This window comes from Ceratotherium simum, chromosome 21 (genome assembly GCF_057802395.1).
Source record: "Ceratotherium simum simum isolate JZ-2026a chromosome 21, ASM5780239v1, whole genome shotgun sequence".
NCBI classification, from domain to species: Eukaryota; Metazoa; Chordata; class Mammalia; order Perissodactyla; family Rhinocerotidae; genus Ceratotherium; species Ceratotherium simum.
In genome coordinates, this window is record NC_141920.1 from 14,363,875 (window position 1) to 14,378,711 (window position 14,837).

Here is a 14,837-nt window from a genome sequence, read left to right on the forward strand (position 1 = left end):
TCAGTTAAAGCAGCTTCCCAGGGGTTGGGGCAAGTCCATCTTAAATCCAGAGCCCCTTGATGGTGTTTTGGGTCTTGAAGGATCGGCTTCGTGTCAGACTCCATGTAGATCGTCTTTTCAATGATGTGCTTTCTCTTATGAGTTTATTAAAGTGAAGGGCATTTTAGAGTGTGCTGTGGTGACCTCCAGCTTACCTTCAGCTAGGGATGCAGCTTATGCGTAGAATATGAATCCTCAGATAGCAAGACAGCTTTTATGGCTGGTAATCTCAGAACACAGGCCAAATAAAGCTCGCTTAGAGACCTTTGCTGTGCTTACCCTGTAACGTCAGTCATTTCTATCCTTCTCTTAAAAAGTCCTCCCTGTAGGTACAAGACGGTGACCAGACTGGAATAAGGAGGTTAGTGTGATGGGGCACCTTCTGGAGTGCTGGACTTTAAGGGATTCACCGTTTTGGGGCTATAGGTGATTGATTAGATACTTTGAATTTCTAGGACAAATGGAATTTTCCATTGCCTCTTTTTTTTTCTCTGTAAACCATCAGAATCCCCTAGAAATTAAACTGTTTTAGTGTCTAAATGATAACCCCCAAACAGCATTCGAGCCTGGAATCTTTTCAGATTGCACACTCCAGGTTTTTATTTGGAAAAGAGAGCCAGCCGTGACCACTGCAGAACCGTAACCCATCTGCAAAGCTGGCTGTTGGCTTTTGAAAATCATGCGAGAGAAAAGGACCTTTTTGTGAGTGCTCTTTGCCGGAGGAGGGAGGGACTAGGCTAGGTAATGAACAGTAACAATACATTTTTTGATCACATGGCAGAAAAGGGAGGCATTGAGGGTGCTTCTGCAGGTTAGAAACCCTGCCAGGGGGACTGCGCCTGGTGCAGGACTCTTAGAAGGGCCCAGTTCAGAGCCTCCTCCGCGCCTGGAAGGGGCAGGGGCATGGGCATATCCAGTATCCAGCAGGTCATCCTGAGGAAGGGCGGGGCTCCTCACTGCAGGAGGAGCTCCCCTTCCAGCCCCACCTTGTGTTCTCGCCCACACACTTGGCTGAACTTTCCTCTCCAGAGGAGCAGAGGGCCAGCCAGATGTGATGACCACCAAGAAAGCCTCCAAACCAGAAAAGTCAGCTTATCTTTCCCCTCACTCTCCCTGGCTTCCCCGAACCCACAGCTTACTGAAAATCCTCCCTAGAATAATCAAGCTCGCATCTTTTCTGGGTGATAGAAATCTAAATAGACAGGTGTAATCCTTATTAAAAGGAGTTTGATGTCAAGGCACATTGTCTAAGATCAGGGTGCTGACTTGCACCCGTGTTTTGTGTGTGATCCCGGGGCATCCTTTTTGGGGGGCAGGCTCACCTCACTAGTGGCTGGGACCTCTGCAGTGATGACTGACCCCAAGCACTCACGTGGTCGCCCCCTTCCGCGCTGCTCAGTGCTTCTGGCTCTAACCTGCCTCTGGCCACCCCTTACTGCCTACCCTCACTTACCAGAATGCTCCCTGTTCCTAAACACGTCTTGGCTAATGCTATTCCCCTCCAGATTCTCACTTCTGCCTGTTGAAATCCCACCCCCACCCCCATAGCCCAGATCCTCCCAGAGAACGTTCTCCTTATGGCAGCTTTTTTCAAACTTTAGTCATTCACATTCATTATTTTTGCCGTTCCTGTGTCCTGCTTGTATAATTATTGACTTCGTATTTTTATTTGAAGCGACTCACTCTAAAAAAAACAACTCATTTTAGACTTAAACTGGATCACCACGCATTAGGTAAGCCAGTATTGTGTGCTGTACCTAAAAGATGGTGGCAGGAATAAATACAGTCAAAACAAAAGCAAGCTTCCTGAATTCTAGGTAAATACCATTGTGTCGGGGAAGGTTCTGGCCTTGGGGTGAAATTCCCTTTAGCGGTAGGTGTCGAGACTATCAGCACCACACTGAGACTTGGTGCTGGACAGAATCGGAAGAGATTAAAGGGGTACTTTTCTTTCTGGGTTACTTATGTTACCCAGGGCTTTGGCCCTTGGGAAGCCACCTGGTTCCCTGGGGTACATGCTCTGTAAGTTCCCCAGCCAAAACGTTTCTCTTAATCTCTGGATTGACCGTGGCTGGGTCTTTCTCGAAGTACTTACCCAATTCTCACTTGGTAAAACAAGACCCTTGCAGTGATCCTTGTCATCCACTGCCCCTTCCACCAGTTGGGGGTTTGGCTTGAGGGCAGGGACTGGGTCTCGTTTGCCCTATTTCCCCCAGAGGCCTTGACATGTGTCTCAGATGTGAGCAAGTGCTCACTCAAGGCGGCTGATACCGTGTGAGATAGAAGATGCTGCAGCAGCTGTCGAAGTGTGTAAGATGAGAATGTGCTTCCTTGGTCGGGGCATCCTTGATGTGCTGAATTTGTTCAGCATTCCTGGCCTTGGGTTGTTTCCCCCAGAATTTGCTGGCATAGAGACCCTGCTGGCGAACCTGAATCAAATCTACTTTTTTCTTTTTTTTTTTTTCACGCATTGGCTTTAGTTGTAGGTAAAGCTCCACCGTCCACCACGGCAGGCAGCCAGTCTCCCCCTGAAACGCCGGTCCTCACCCGCTCTTCCGCCCAAACTCCCACGGCTGGTGTCACGGCCACCACCAGCACCACGTCCACGGTCACGGCCCCGGCCGCCGCCGCCACAGGAAGCCCGGTGAAAAAGCAGAGGCCGCTTTTACCGAAGGAGACTGCCCCGGCCGTGCAGCGGGTCGTGTGGAACTCATCAAGTAAGTTTCAAACGTCCTCCCAAAAGTGGCACATGCAGAAGATGCAGCGCCAGCAGCAGCAGCAGCAGCAGCAAAACCAGCAACAGCAGCCTCAGTCTTCCCAGGGGACGAGATATCAGACCAGACAGGCTGTGAAAGGTACCAAGCCTCCCCTTCTGCTCTCCGTGGCGCCCGGTCCCTTTTTGCCACATGGACAGGAGAAAAACCATTGTTGTTTTATTTTTTGAGTTCTCCTTTGTTTACTGGCCATTGTATCCTGAAGGCCTTACACATTCCACTTGGCATAATTTTTAAAACTTGTTTTGCAACTTGGATTTTTACTTTTATTTATTTTTTTATTTTATAAAAAACAATACGTGCATAGATTCTTCTTAGAAAGGGGTAAAATATTTACACAAAAATTTCTTGTGTTGATTGACCTTCCATTTCATTTTCCACCCTTTCTTAGTGGCCACTCTTAACTGTAAAACTCTTTTTTATGCATGTATGCATATATATTTTTATATATATATATATGACTTCATAAAAATATTACTTTTTTTTTTTTCCTTTTTCCTTTTTTAAAACATAAAAATGGTACCATTCTTGCTTTTTTTCACCCATCAGCATGTTTTGGAGGTCTGTCCATGTCACTACATAGAGATCTACCTTATTCTTTTGGACTGCTGCATAGTATTCCATAGTTTATTTAAAGTATTCCCCTACTGATGGGCATTTAGGATTTTCCAGTTTTTTCCTTTTGTAAGCAGTGCTGCAATGAATACCTTTGGATAAGTTTCCTTGTGCACATGCATGAAGCCCTTGGCATTATTTTGGAGAGTGCAGTGGGAGCAGTAGGTAGCAAAGGCTACCTTAATAACTAGGGATCAGCCACACACAAAAGAAGAGCCAGCATCAAGTACCAGTTGCTGAAGTTGTGGAATCAAAACTCCCACCAGCCATGCAGCAGGCTCCACCTGGAGCTGATGTAAGGCCAAAGAAGGTGCCATCTGATGGGTACCCGTGTGCCCAGCTTTTGTGAGCACTGATGTAGATCTAGTCCTACAGGGAAACCTGCAACTAGATCCTTGAAGGTCAGGCTCCTTGGTTGAAGCTCTCACATAGTGAGTGCACCCTAGTGAGTAGAACTCTTAAGAGTAGCAGGATGGGAAGTTGAGAGTAGCCGAATCTTGAATTGTCCCACAATGAAACCCTTCAAAGGTTGAGGCAGGTGGAGACTGAAAGATTGGACAGGCAAAATTGGAGTAGAGCCGATGGATCCTGCTGTGTACAAAGTTGGTGGGCAGAACTGAAGCTAGGACATTTGAGATTGAGATGACCAGTTCCCGTCTTCTGTCTTCATGGCCCATGAGCATTATGAGCCGTCCCCAGGGGAATATAGGTGCTGGCAAGAAGAGGCTCATTGACAGGATGGTTCTCAATTTGTAGATTGTCCTGTGTCCAAGATAAACAAAGCTGGACACTAGTTAAAGGTGTAAGGACAGATTTTAATCAGTAATATACTATTGCAATAGGGAAAACAGTCCAGTGTGAATTGAAGTCAACTGCGATTTGTACAAAGGTGACTGGGTGTTTCAAAGGGAGAATGAGGGAGAAGGGAGGCGGGCGAGTGGGGACTCAGTAAGAGTCAGGGTGTGAAAAATTATAAAAAGCGGGAAGGGGGATTGCTCCATCTGAAACCTGTTTGCTGACTGGCATTGAAGTTGGGTTCCTACCCTCCCACAGAGCCTGGGAGACGGGGCCCTATCCTCAGGTATTGGCTGGAACAAATAGTCAATTCAGTTGGCAGCCTTGAATTTTCTCAGGCAGGCACTGTAAGAGGGCCTGGGGTCATCCTAGGGATGCGGCCTTGAGCTGTTCAAAGCTGTGTTAGTATTTGCCCCAGTCTTTATAGGCCAAGGTTGAGGCCTATTTGAGAAAGGGTTCAGAGGAGCCTGGCTAGAGTTTGGTCCAGGGTAGAATTTTTGTCACTTGAAAGTAGAAAAGCTCACGGGGCACATATCAAGGGCTCCACTCCCACACCACAGCTCTGTGCTGGGATGGGCCCTTCCCACGGCAGTGGGGTGACCAGGACCCTTTGCTTTCCTAGCTGTCCAGCAGAAGGAGATCACGCAGAGCCCGTCCACCTCCACCATCACCCTGGTGACCAGCACTCAGTCGTCGCCCCTGGTCACCAGCTCCGGGTCCACGAGCACCCTCGCCTCTTCAGTCAGTGCAGACCTGCCCATCGCTACCGCCTCCGCCGACGTTGCCGCGGACATCGCCAAGTACACTAGCAAAGTGAGTACCAGCAGGCCCCTGGCAGGATGTCAGAGGACCAGCTTCCTGACGGGAACCACGGGGTCATGACCTCGCAGTTTTAGTGGGGAATCTAGGAGGGAAAACCTTGTTTTACTGAGGATCTCCACGACCAGACTCTTTCATTTGGGTCTAAAGTTGGATCTAGCCAGAGAAATATAGAATGGACTGAATCTAGAGGGCTTAGATTCTTCTTCTTCTTCTTTTTTTTATTTTTTGTGAGGAAGATCAGCCCTGAGCTGCCATCCGTGCTAATCCTCCTCTTTTTGCTGAGAAAGACTGGCCCTGAGCTAACATCTATTGCCAATCCTCCTCCTTTTTTCCCCTTTTTCTCCCCAAGGCCACAGTAGATAGTTGTATGTTATAGCTGCACATTCTTCTAGTTGCTGTATGTGGGACGTGGCCTCAGCATGGCCGGAGAAGCGGTGCATCGGTGTGCGCCCGGGATCTGAACTCGGGCCGCCAGCAGCAGAGCACGCGCAGTTAACTGCTAAGCCACTGGGCCAGCCCGCCGAGGGCTTAGATTCTAAAATCAGCACATAGCAGGATAATGACATAGAATCAAAATTACCCTTCAGGTTCAAGTCACTCATTAAGGACAGATTTTCCCTAAGCATTGAAACAAGTTTCTGTTCTTTCAGTTAACCACAGACCAAGGGGTTGGTTTGCATTTAGAAGCCACGGGGAACCAATGTGACAGAGGCATAAACGTGAGACTTGTAAGGTACAACGTCTGCACCTAGATGTTTCCAGGAGCCAGAATGGACTGGGGAGTAGTGGGTTCCCCCGCTGACTCGTCCCCCCACCCTGGGCCACACTCCTTGTGAGTGGCCTGGGGGCCAGGATTCCCTGCTGTGGGTTCACTTGTGGGCTCTCTCTCAGCATCAGCTCTTGCCTTTTATCTCTTAACTTACTGAGTGCTTTTATGCTCATTGTTGAATCCGGTGGATAAAACCTGCAGCTCTCCTCACTGTCGTACAAGTGCCCTGGAGAGCTGTGCAGGTGCATATCAATAGAGCACTTGGCAGTCATAACCACCACCAGATTGTCAGCTCCATGAGGGCAGGATTCTGTCTGTTTTGCTCACTGCCAGGGCCTAGAACCATGCCTGCACATAGTAGGTGCTTGATTCATAGTTGTCGAATGAATGCGTATTGTTGCCTAAATTCTCGTCATTGGCCTTATTACTATCAGTAACTATTGATAGTAGCTAATGAGTAATAATCTACTAAGAGTATTTAGTAAATTACTAAGTAGGCAATAATAATAATGAGTAAACTATTCAAGTTTCTAGACAGAATGAATGACAGTAGGTGAGAACAGTCGTTTCTAGGATTCTTGAAATTTCATGATAAAGAGTTACTTTATTATGTTGTGTTAAAGGTAGAATCTTTTTTAGTTCTGGATGGTGAGAGACCGTATATATAATTTTTTACCAATGAGTTTTTGTCGGTCATTTTTTTATTCCTTTTATTTAAGAGTATTAGTTACCTGTGGCTGCATAACCGATTGCTGCAAAACGTAGCAGTTGAAAACAACACACATTTCTTGGCTCACAGTTTCCGTGGGTGTGGAGTCTGGGCATGGCTCCGCTGGGTCCTCTGCTCTGGGCCCTCTGGCAGGCTATAGTCGAGGTGCCTGCTAGGGTTGAGGTTTCATCTGAAGGTGCGATTGGGAAAGGATCCACTTCACTTAAGTGATTGTGAGCAGGATTCACTTCCTCGAGGGCTTTTGGGCTGAGGCCTCAGTTCCTAGCTGGCTGTTGGCTGGAGGGTGCCCTCAGTTCCTTGCTAGGTGGGCCTTCTCAACATGGCAGCTTGCTTCCTTTAAGCGTGTTAGAGAAAGCCTGCTAGCAAGACGGAAATCACAGTGTTGCATAGCGTAATTGCCGAAGTGGCATCCCATTACCTTTGCCATATTCTGTTGGTTAAAAGCAGGTTGCTAGGCCCGCCCACACTCGAAGGAGGGCGGATTACACAAGGGCACAAATACCAGAGCACTGGGATCTTTGGGAGCCATCTTCGAATCCGTCTGTCACACTAGGTAGGATGAAGTGGCAGTAGCTAATGTTTGCATGGCGTTTACTTGGGGCCAGACACGGCTCCAAGCGCTCTGTGTACATTACTTACTCAGTCTTCTTCACAAATTGATGAGGTGTAGTACTGTTATCCACCCCCGTTTTATAGATGGGAAAACTGAGGCCCAGCGAGGTTACACAACTTATCTAGGGTCACACCATCAGTGAATGGCTGAGCTGGGATTTGAATGGCAGCAGCCAGGATCTAAAGAGTGCTCTTTACCTGGCTTTGAGCTGGTTTCTGAATTTACACCAAGCCTGCTGACCACAGATGTCCAGTGTCCACAAGCTGATTGTTCTTGTACATGGGGTGTTTTTTTTTTTTTTTTTGTGAGGAAGATTAGCCCTGAGCTAACACCTGTTGCCAATCCTCCTCTTTTTGCCAAGGAAGATTGACCCTGGGCTAACATCTGTGCCCATCTTCCTCTACTTTATATGGGATGCCTCCACAGCATGGCTTGACAGACAGTGCGTTGGTGCGTGCCTGGGACCTGAACCTGTGAACCCAGGGCCGCCGAAGTGGAGCACGCGCACTTAACTGCTACGCCACCAGGCCGGCCCCACACGTGGCTTTTTTTTTTTTGTCAGGAAGATCAGCCCTGAGCTAACATCCATGCTAATCCTCCTCTTTTTGCTGAGGAAGACCGGCTTTGAGCTAACATCTATTGCCAATCCTCCTTTTTATCCCCAAAGCCCCAGTAGATAGTTGTATGTCATAGTTGCACATCCCTCTAGTGGCTGTATGTGGGACGCGGCCTCAGCATGGCTGGAGCAGCGGTGCGTCGGTGCGCGCCCGGGATCCGAACCCAGGCCGTCAGTAGTGGAGCTTGCTCACTTAACTGCTAAGACGTGGCTTTTTTTTAAGTAGCCCCACTTCATTAAGATTCAGTGTGTCTAAAGAGATCATCAGAACTAGTCTTGGGGACAACTTGGTCTCTTATTTAGTATGTCTGTCCCCTTTTTGAATAAATTGCATGAATTGTTATCAAGTCCCTCAGTTTCAGAACAGGAAGGATTCAAGTGTCAGTTATCTGTTGTCCTCAAGACTTTTGTCTTACCTGTTGACCACCTGAACTACTACTGATTTAATATTTTTATTTAAATTAAATTAAATTTTATTTAAATTAAATTAAATTAAAGAACTTAAGTAAAATTAAGGTTATCCTCACCAGATACTGTTCCTTGTCAAGGCTTGAAGCCTACGTCCGTTTTCCTTTCGTTAAAAAGATTGTCATGAAAGTGTTAACGACATACTGGCACCAAACTGAGACTTTCTTCCTAACATGATCCGTAGGATTCCAAGAGAATTGAAGGGGGGGGAGTTTTTTCATTACTGATTTAAGAAGATGTCTGGTATTGCCCAAATGGTCTCTTGTTCTCTTTGCAATTGACCCTTGTGTCACACCTTCCATTGATTTGGTCCAAGCTGTCTATTTACAGATGGGAAAACTGAGGCTAGCAGAGTAGATCTGGCTAGTGGTTTGCGCCGAACTAGTTTTCTCAGCTTCTGCAGCCATTTTTATTCCAGTACCTTCTGCCTCCTCCTTTACTCAACAAAATTGAGGAATGAACTTTCTGATAGACATTTTCTTTGCAGTTAAGAAAATGAACATAGTGACATATTTTTGGAGCTGATGAACTTTCCTGTCTCTGAGGTGACCCGGAGTTGAAGACCCAGATTTGTGTGTTTTGGCAGATGGGCCCTCTTTATTAATGTTGAGTTCTTTGCTATATTTGGAAGTAAGAGTGAAAGTCCGTCCACAAATTCATGATTTCTTAAAAATGGAATGTAACCATTGCATTAGTAATGTATTGAATTTCATCCACTTTCTAAAGTTTTCTTGTAAAGCAATTCTGTTTTAATATTTTAAATGGACGTGGTTGGTGCAGTGGGGTAAGGAGGCGCATACAGAATGACCAACTCGTAAAGCTGCATAAAGCACGTGTTTTTGCTGGCAGCATCCCGGTGTGGCCCCTGCAGCAGGCTGGAAGCGGAAATCTCAACAGATATTTTATTCATTTTCTTCTCATTTTGGGGTGAATTTGGGATTACTATTTTGGGAGTTGGCAGCAGTTTTGCAATTACATGCTCATGTGAATTTATTTTTCTATAAAGACAAGATGAACAAGTATTTCTTCATGAACACCTACTCTGCGGCAGGTACTGAACCACAGTCTTTACATGGCTTTCTCGTTGAATCCTTGTGCACACCCTCCAGGGGGCACTCTTATTATCCTGTTTTCTACATGGGGAAACCGAGGCTCAGAGAGAGCATGGATGGAAAGAGGTAATGGTAGGAACAACTCGGGCAGATACGAGGGTGCTGTTTGTCCTGCCTTCTTACTGAAGTGGAGCAGGCTGCAAAACACAGGGAGACTGGGCAGCAGCCAGGCCTGGCCTGAGACCTAGCTTAGGCTCCTGTCCCCTCCTCTTCTGTGATGCAGGAGGGGTCAGTCGGCAAGTGGGAGGTAGAAGAGAAATTCATCCTGCAAATAACTATTCGGTCAGCAGATACAGGGTGCCTGCTGCGTGGACCTGAGCTGATGTCACAAACTTGCTGATGCCCTCAGGGATCAGATAATTAAAGAAAAGGAAGATAGGAAACAAACTAGAAAGGTAGTGCCCTCACCAAAGGCATTAAAATGACAAACCAGCTCTCTCCACATGATGGACTCTATTATTCGTCCATGAAAAGGAGTGAATTACTGATACGCCCTGCAACACAGATGAATCTTGAAAACTTTGTGCTAAGTCCACAAGGCAGTCACAAAGGACCATGGATGATTCCATGTATATGAAATATCTAGATTAAGCAAATCCATAGGATTAGAAAGCGGAGTAGTGGTTGTCAGGGCCCCAGGGGGCGATGGGGACCTTAGGAGGTTAAGGGGGCATGGAGTTTCTTTTTGGGGTAATGAAAAGGTTCTGAAATTGATTGTGGTGATGGAGGTACAACTCTGAATATACTAAAAGCCATAGAATTGTACACTGTAAATGGGTGGATTGTATGGTATATGAATGATATCGCAATAAAACATTTTTTTTAAGGGGAGTGCATTTAAAAACAATAGCAACAAAACAATCTCTCCCTCGAACTCACTGTGTTGGCCAAATTAAACATATCCGGGGGCCACATTTGGTCTCCCCAGTTTGTCTGTGGCTATAGAAACTAGCTTTATGGTTGTGAACTGCCCCCACAATATGAGACAGGGAATTGGTGGGTGAATTCCTTACCCTGGTGTACACCAGGGTTTCTCAGCCTTGGTGCTAGTGACATTTTGGGTTGGATAATTCTTTATCGTGGGGGCTGTTCTGGACACTGTAGGATACTTAGCATATCTCTGGCTTCCCCCTATTAGAGGCCAGTAGCACTCTCCACCCCACCCCCTCCCCACCAGTCTTGACAACCAAAAATGTCAAATGTCCCATGAGGAACAAAATCGCCTCCAATTGAGAGCCACTGCTTTATCCAGATAGATTGTAGATATATGTCATCTAGAAAAGCCTCAGGGAAGTGATCACTGAATTGTTTCTGTTTTTATCTTTCAGATGATGGATGCAATAAAAGGAACGATGACAGAAATATACAACGACCTTTCTAAAAACACTACTGGAAGCACAATAGCCGAGGTCAGAGATGACACAGTAATTCCTTATTTGCTAAGGGTGTTTTATGGCTGCTGCAAGCTGGGGCCGTGAAGAAGCTCCTCTGAAAATCCAGCAGGCAGCTTGCTCTGTTGAGTGTGGTCGTTGCCGAGGGTGTTTCTTCATTTGGCCAGAAGGCTGGCACTGCGGAGACAACCCTGCTTTGTGTAATCAGTTCACGTCTAATAAAACAGCCAAAGCCAGAGCCTGAGTTAACCCAGTGGTGAAACGGGAAACCAGTTCTTTTGGCTTCATATAAAGTTGTCTCCTTGATCTTCTCCATAAGTTGGGATGTTTGTATACAAGTGATCCTTGCTGTCCATGAATTTGTGCGCTGAGCCTCCACAATTAGGTGATTGCCTAGCGAACAGAGTGGTTAAAACATTAAAATGTCCACTAATGAAGCGACCATTTATAAAAATAGACCTCCCGGAACTTCCCTCTTAGGCCAATTTGCTTCAAGCCAGATGCAGATGGGTCACTGGTAAGGTGACAAGTGGTGGGATTTCTTGAGGTCATTAAAGGGATGTTGGAGAACTGGGAACTCCATGCCAAAGCCATTGACTGATGAGCCAGGGGTAGGCTGGCACTCAGACAGAACATCTTCAGGAAGGTGTCCTGATGGCTTTCAACAGAGAACAGTGTGAATATAAAGGTTTGAGAGAGGCCCCGAGAGAAATCAGTGGATCCCCTTGGATATTTTTGTTACTCTGACCCTATTTACGATGATGCTGGGGATGTCAAACAAGAATGGAAAATATTGCTTTAGAAACAACCCCCCCCACACTCCCGCCCCCACTACCATACTTCATTCTGTTTTGCTCATTCTAAGAATTGGCATGTGATTGAAAGTACAGATCTATAATGTCTCGCTTGAAACCTTGGGTCCAGATGTGTGCCAGAATTTTTCAGGTTTTAAAGAGATAATATGCAATTAGATACAACATTTCTGCAGTGAAACAGAATTGTTCAGACCATGTGGGATAAATCAGGATTTCTCAACCTCAGCACTACTGACATTTGTGCCAGATAATTCTTTGTTGTTGGGGTTTTCTGCACGTTGTAGGATGTTTAGCAGCATCCCTGGCCTCTACCCACTAGATGCCAATAGCATCCACCTGTTGTGACAACCCCAAATGTCTCCAGACACTGCAATGTCATGGAGGGAGAGGGGAGAGCTCTTTGAGAATCACTATAATAATTAAACACTGTAATAGCTTCATATCAGTTCAGATTGAGTTTAATTTTTCCCCTTCCAAATGAATTTAGCCCCAAACTTACCCCTCCCCCAAAAAATTCCCTTTGGTTTTTAGAGATATTAGACTTTGGAATTTCAGGTGAATGACTGTGGACCTCACCTAAAATGTTAGGTAAGAGGTGAGATAAAACTATCTATTTGTTTTAGTTTGACTTCTTTAGACCAAAGTCCTAATCAAACCTTTTATGTTTTATTTATTATGAGAATCTGGTCCTTGTTTTCACTTTAAGTGGCTTTTCTGAAGCCAGTATTTCTTGGGAAAGATGGACTGCTTGTATTCGGTTTTCTTGAAACAGACTTTCTCGTGAATTTGGGTGAATGCACTGGCACCCGCCTCTCTGGCCTGTGGCTGTGGGAGGATGGGCACAGGTCCAGGCTGCCTGCTCCTCGATTCACTGCGTGACGTTAACCCTCAGAGGGGTGAGAGCCGGGGGTCCTGACCCTGTTGGTGACGGGCACCCAGACGCGCTTTTGAAGCCTTACTCTCCCTCCTTACAGATTCGCAGGCTGAGGATCGAGATCGAGAAGCTTCAGTGGCTGCACCAGCAAGAGCTGTCCGAGATGAAACACAACTTGGGTGAGGGCTGGGGCTCGGGCTGTGCGGGGGAGGGCGTTGGGTGTGCACTTCCCTGCACTACTGGAGTAGGGTCCAGATGTGAACTGAGTCAAAAGTGGGCTGTGGGGGATGCACCACTCCTGGGGAGACCCCAGAATCCTGGAGCGTCTAACCTGGGGAAACCAGAGAGCAGAGCAGGTGTTGGTGGGAACCCGCCCTTCCTTTCTTCAGAGTATTGACATCAGCAACAAAAGAACAGTTAACAGCAGCAGTAGCGGCTCCTACTTATTGAACTCTTAACTTGTGCCAGGAACCGTTTTAAGTACTTTTTCATGAAATAACTGATTTAACTCTTACAGAAACTGTTATAAAGGGCTCTGTTATTCTAGTTTTCAGGTGGAGAGACTGAGGCACAGATATGTTGAGGAAGTTGTTCACAGTCACACAGCCGTGATTCACGTCTGGCACTCTGGCTCCGGACTGTCCCTCCTAACCATTGAACGTTGGGCATATAACAAATTCCGCGTGCCTCACACTGCAGACAAAGCTCCTTTGTTGGTTCCTGGGTTAGATTGATGTTGTGCCTGCCGTTCTGCATAGATATTCGTAAAGGTTCCGCCACCCAAAGGTAGAGCAGTTTCTTTCAGACGCTCGTGTAGTATTAGCCTCAGGGTCAGGAAACCCGCGGCTCTCTTGTTAGGGAGGCCCGCCCAGGCGTGCTCACCTGCTCACCGGCGATTCCTGTTAAATCAGGCATTGCAGACTGAAATCGTCATGAAACCAGCGAGAGAGGAGCCTTGCGCCCTCAGCTTATTGCCGTGAAGGACGTTTCTGTGGATGTTGCTGCTGCTTCTGGTGTTTCCAGTAGAATCAAGGAATCTATTTTTATGCAGAATCTCTCTATTTTTAAAGTATTGGCCGCACATTTGAAAAAAATATGCGTGGGCTAGGCTAGCCAGAACTTGCTGTGGTTTGCAGGCTCCTCGTTAAAGGCAGTGATGAGTAATGGAAAGGTTGTTTCTGGCCACAAGTGTTTTTTGTCTTCTTGATGAGGGGTTAATTTTCTTTACTGGTGTTTTTTGAAGGTTTTTTGTTTTTTTTTTAATTTCAACAAGAGGATTTTAAGGAATTGAGGAAACTTTTATTTCAGTGTGCAGGTCACTCTTGGGTGAATTGCAAATGCACTTATTGTCTGAAGTAAAGTTAGAGAAATCTCAGTGAGCTGAGCAGGTTGATAGTTGTCCTATTAGCATAATGATGAACCAAAACGCCCCGTCCGGTAGATTTGATCCACCGCCACTAAATACTAAAAAGAAGGCGTGTCCGAGTTCTAGTTGCAGATCTGCCCTTATTAGCTGTGTGCCTCAGTTTCCTCATCGGTGGAAGGGCTTTATAGTAGTGCTTACATCATAGGATTGTATAGGGTTAAATGAGTTAATAGAAGGTACTTAGAACAGTGCCTGTGTCTAGTAGGTGCCGTATAACTATTTGATTGATTAAGAAAAAAGGCTTATACTAATGGTAAAACTCAGAGTGAGTTTAGTGGAAATGGTTTCGAGGGTTCATTAAGGGCCTCCCACAGAATCACCGTGGCGTTCCCCTTATCTCAGCGCGAGGCGCCTGACGTTCATTATCACGAGCAGCTCCATCGGGTCGGTGTGGCGAATGCCTGTTTTACAGATGAGACACGGGGCTTAGGGAAGCGGGGTTCCCCTCCCGGGGTCACACCGCTGGGGCGTCTCCCAGCCAGGATTCACACCGTGTCTGTCGGAGTCCGCTTCTTGTCTGATCTGGTGTGAAGAACCTCACGCCCGGGGCTGGAGCCGGGGTGAAGCCCGTGTCCTGTCCCCTCCTCTGTCAGAGCTGACCATGGCGGAGATGCGGCAGAGCCTGGAGCAGGAGCGGGACCGGCTCATCGCCGAGGTGAAGAAGCAGCTGGAGCTGGAGAGGCAGCAGGCGGTGGACGAGACCAAGAAGAAGCAGTGGTGTGCCAACTGCAAGAAGGAAGCCATCTTCTACTGCTGCTGGAACACCAGCTACTGTGACTACCCCTGCCAGCAGGCCCACTGGCCCGAGCACATGAAGTCCTGTACCCAGTCAGGTACGCACGAGGGCGCCGCCTGTCCCAGGCTGCGGTGGGGCGGGCCCTCGGCCCTGCCACGGGGCCGCGGAGGGGGCTGACGCGGCGAGGGTGGCCTGCCCAGTCCCTCGCCACCCTCGCAAACAGCCGTGTCTCTTACACACAG

At 47.0% G+C, this 14,837-nt stretch overlaps 1 protein-coding gene across 26 annotated transcripts in view; it reads left to right on the forward strand.

Annotated features, from left to right (window-relative positions):
- ZMYND8 (zinc finger MYND-type containing 8) overlaps window positions 1–14,837 on the forward strand; it is a 129,754-nt gene that overhangs the window by 101,969 nt on the left and 12,948 nt on the right. For 18 of the 26 annotated variants that reach the window (XM_087445159.1, XM_087445166.1, XM_087445170.1 and 15 more), the window contains 5 exons: window positions 2,520–2,894; window positions 4,846–5,036; window positions 10,682–10,762; window positions 12,534–12,612; window positions 14,453–14,692. In XM_087445159.1, the coding sequence (XP_087301285.1) occupies window positions 2,520–2,894; window positions 4,846–5,036; window positions 10,682–10,762; window positions 12,534–12,612; window positions 14,453–14,692 (966 nt within the window). The remainder of the gene's footprint in view (window positions 1–2,519; window positions 2,895–4,845; window positions 5,037–10,681; window positions 10,763–12,533; window positions 12,613–14,452; window positions 14,693–14,837) is intronic. The other 8 variants (XM_087445173.1, XM_004430299.3, XM_014787389.2 and 5 more) reach the window with 1 other exon arrangement.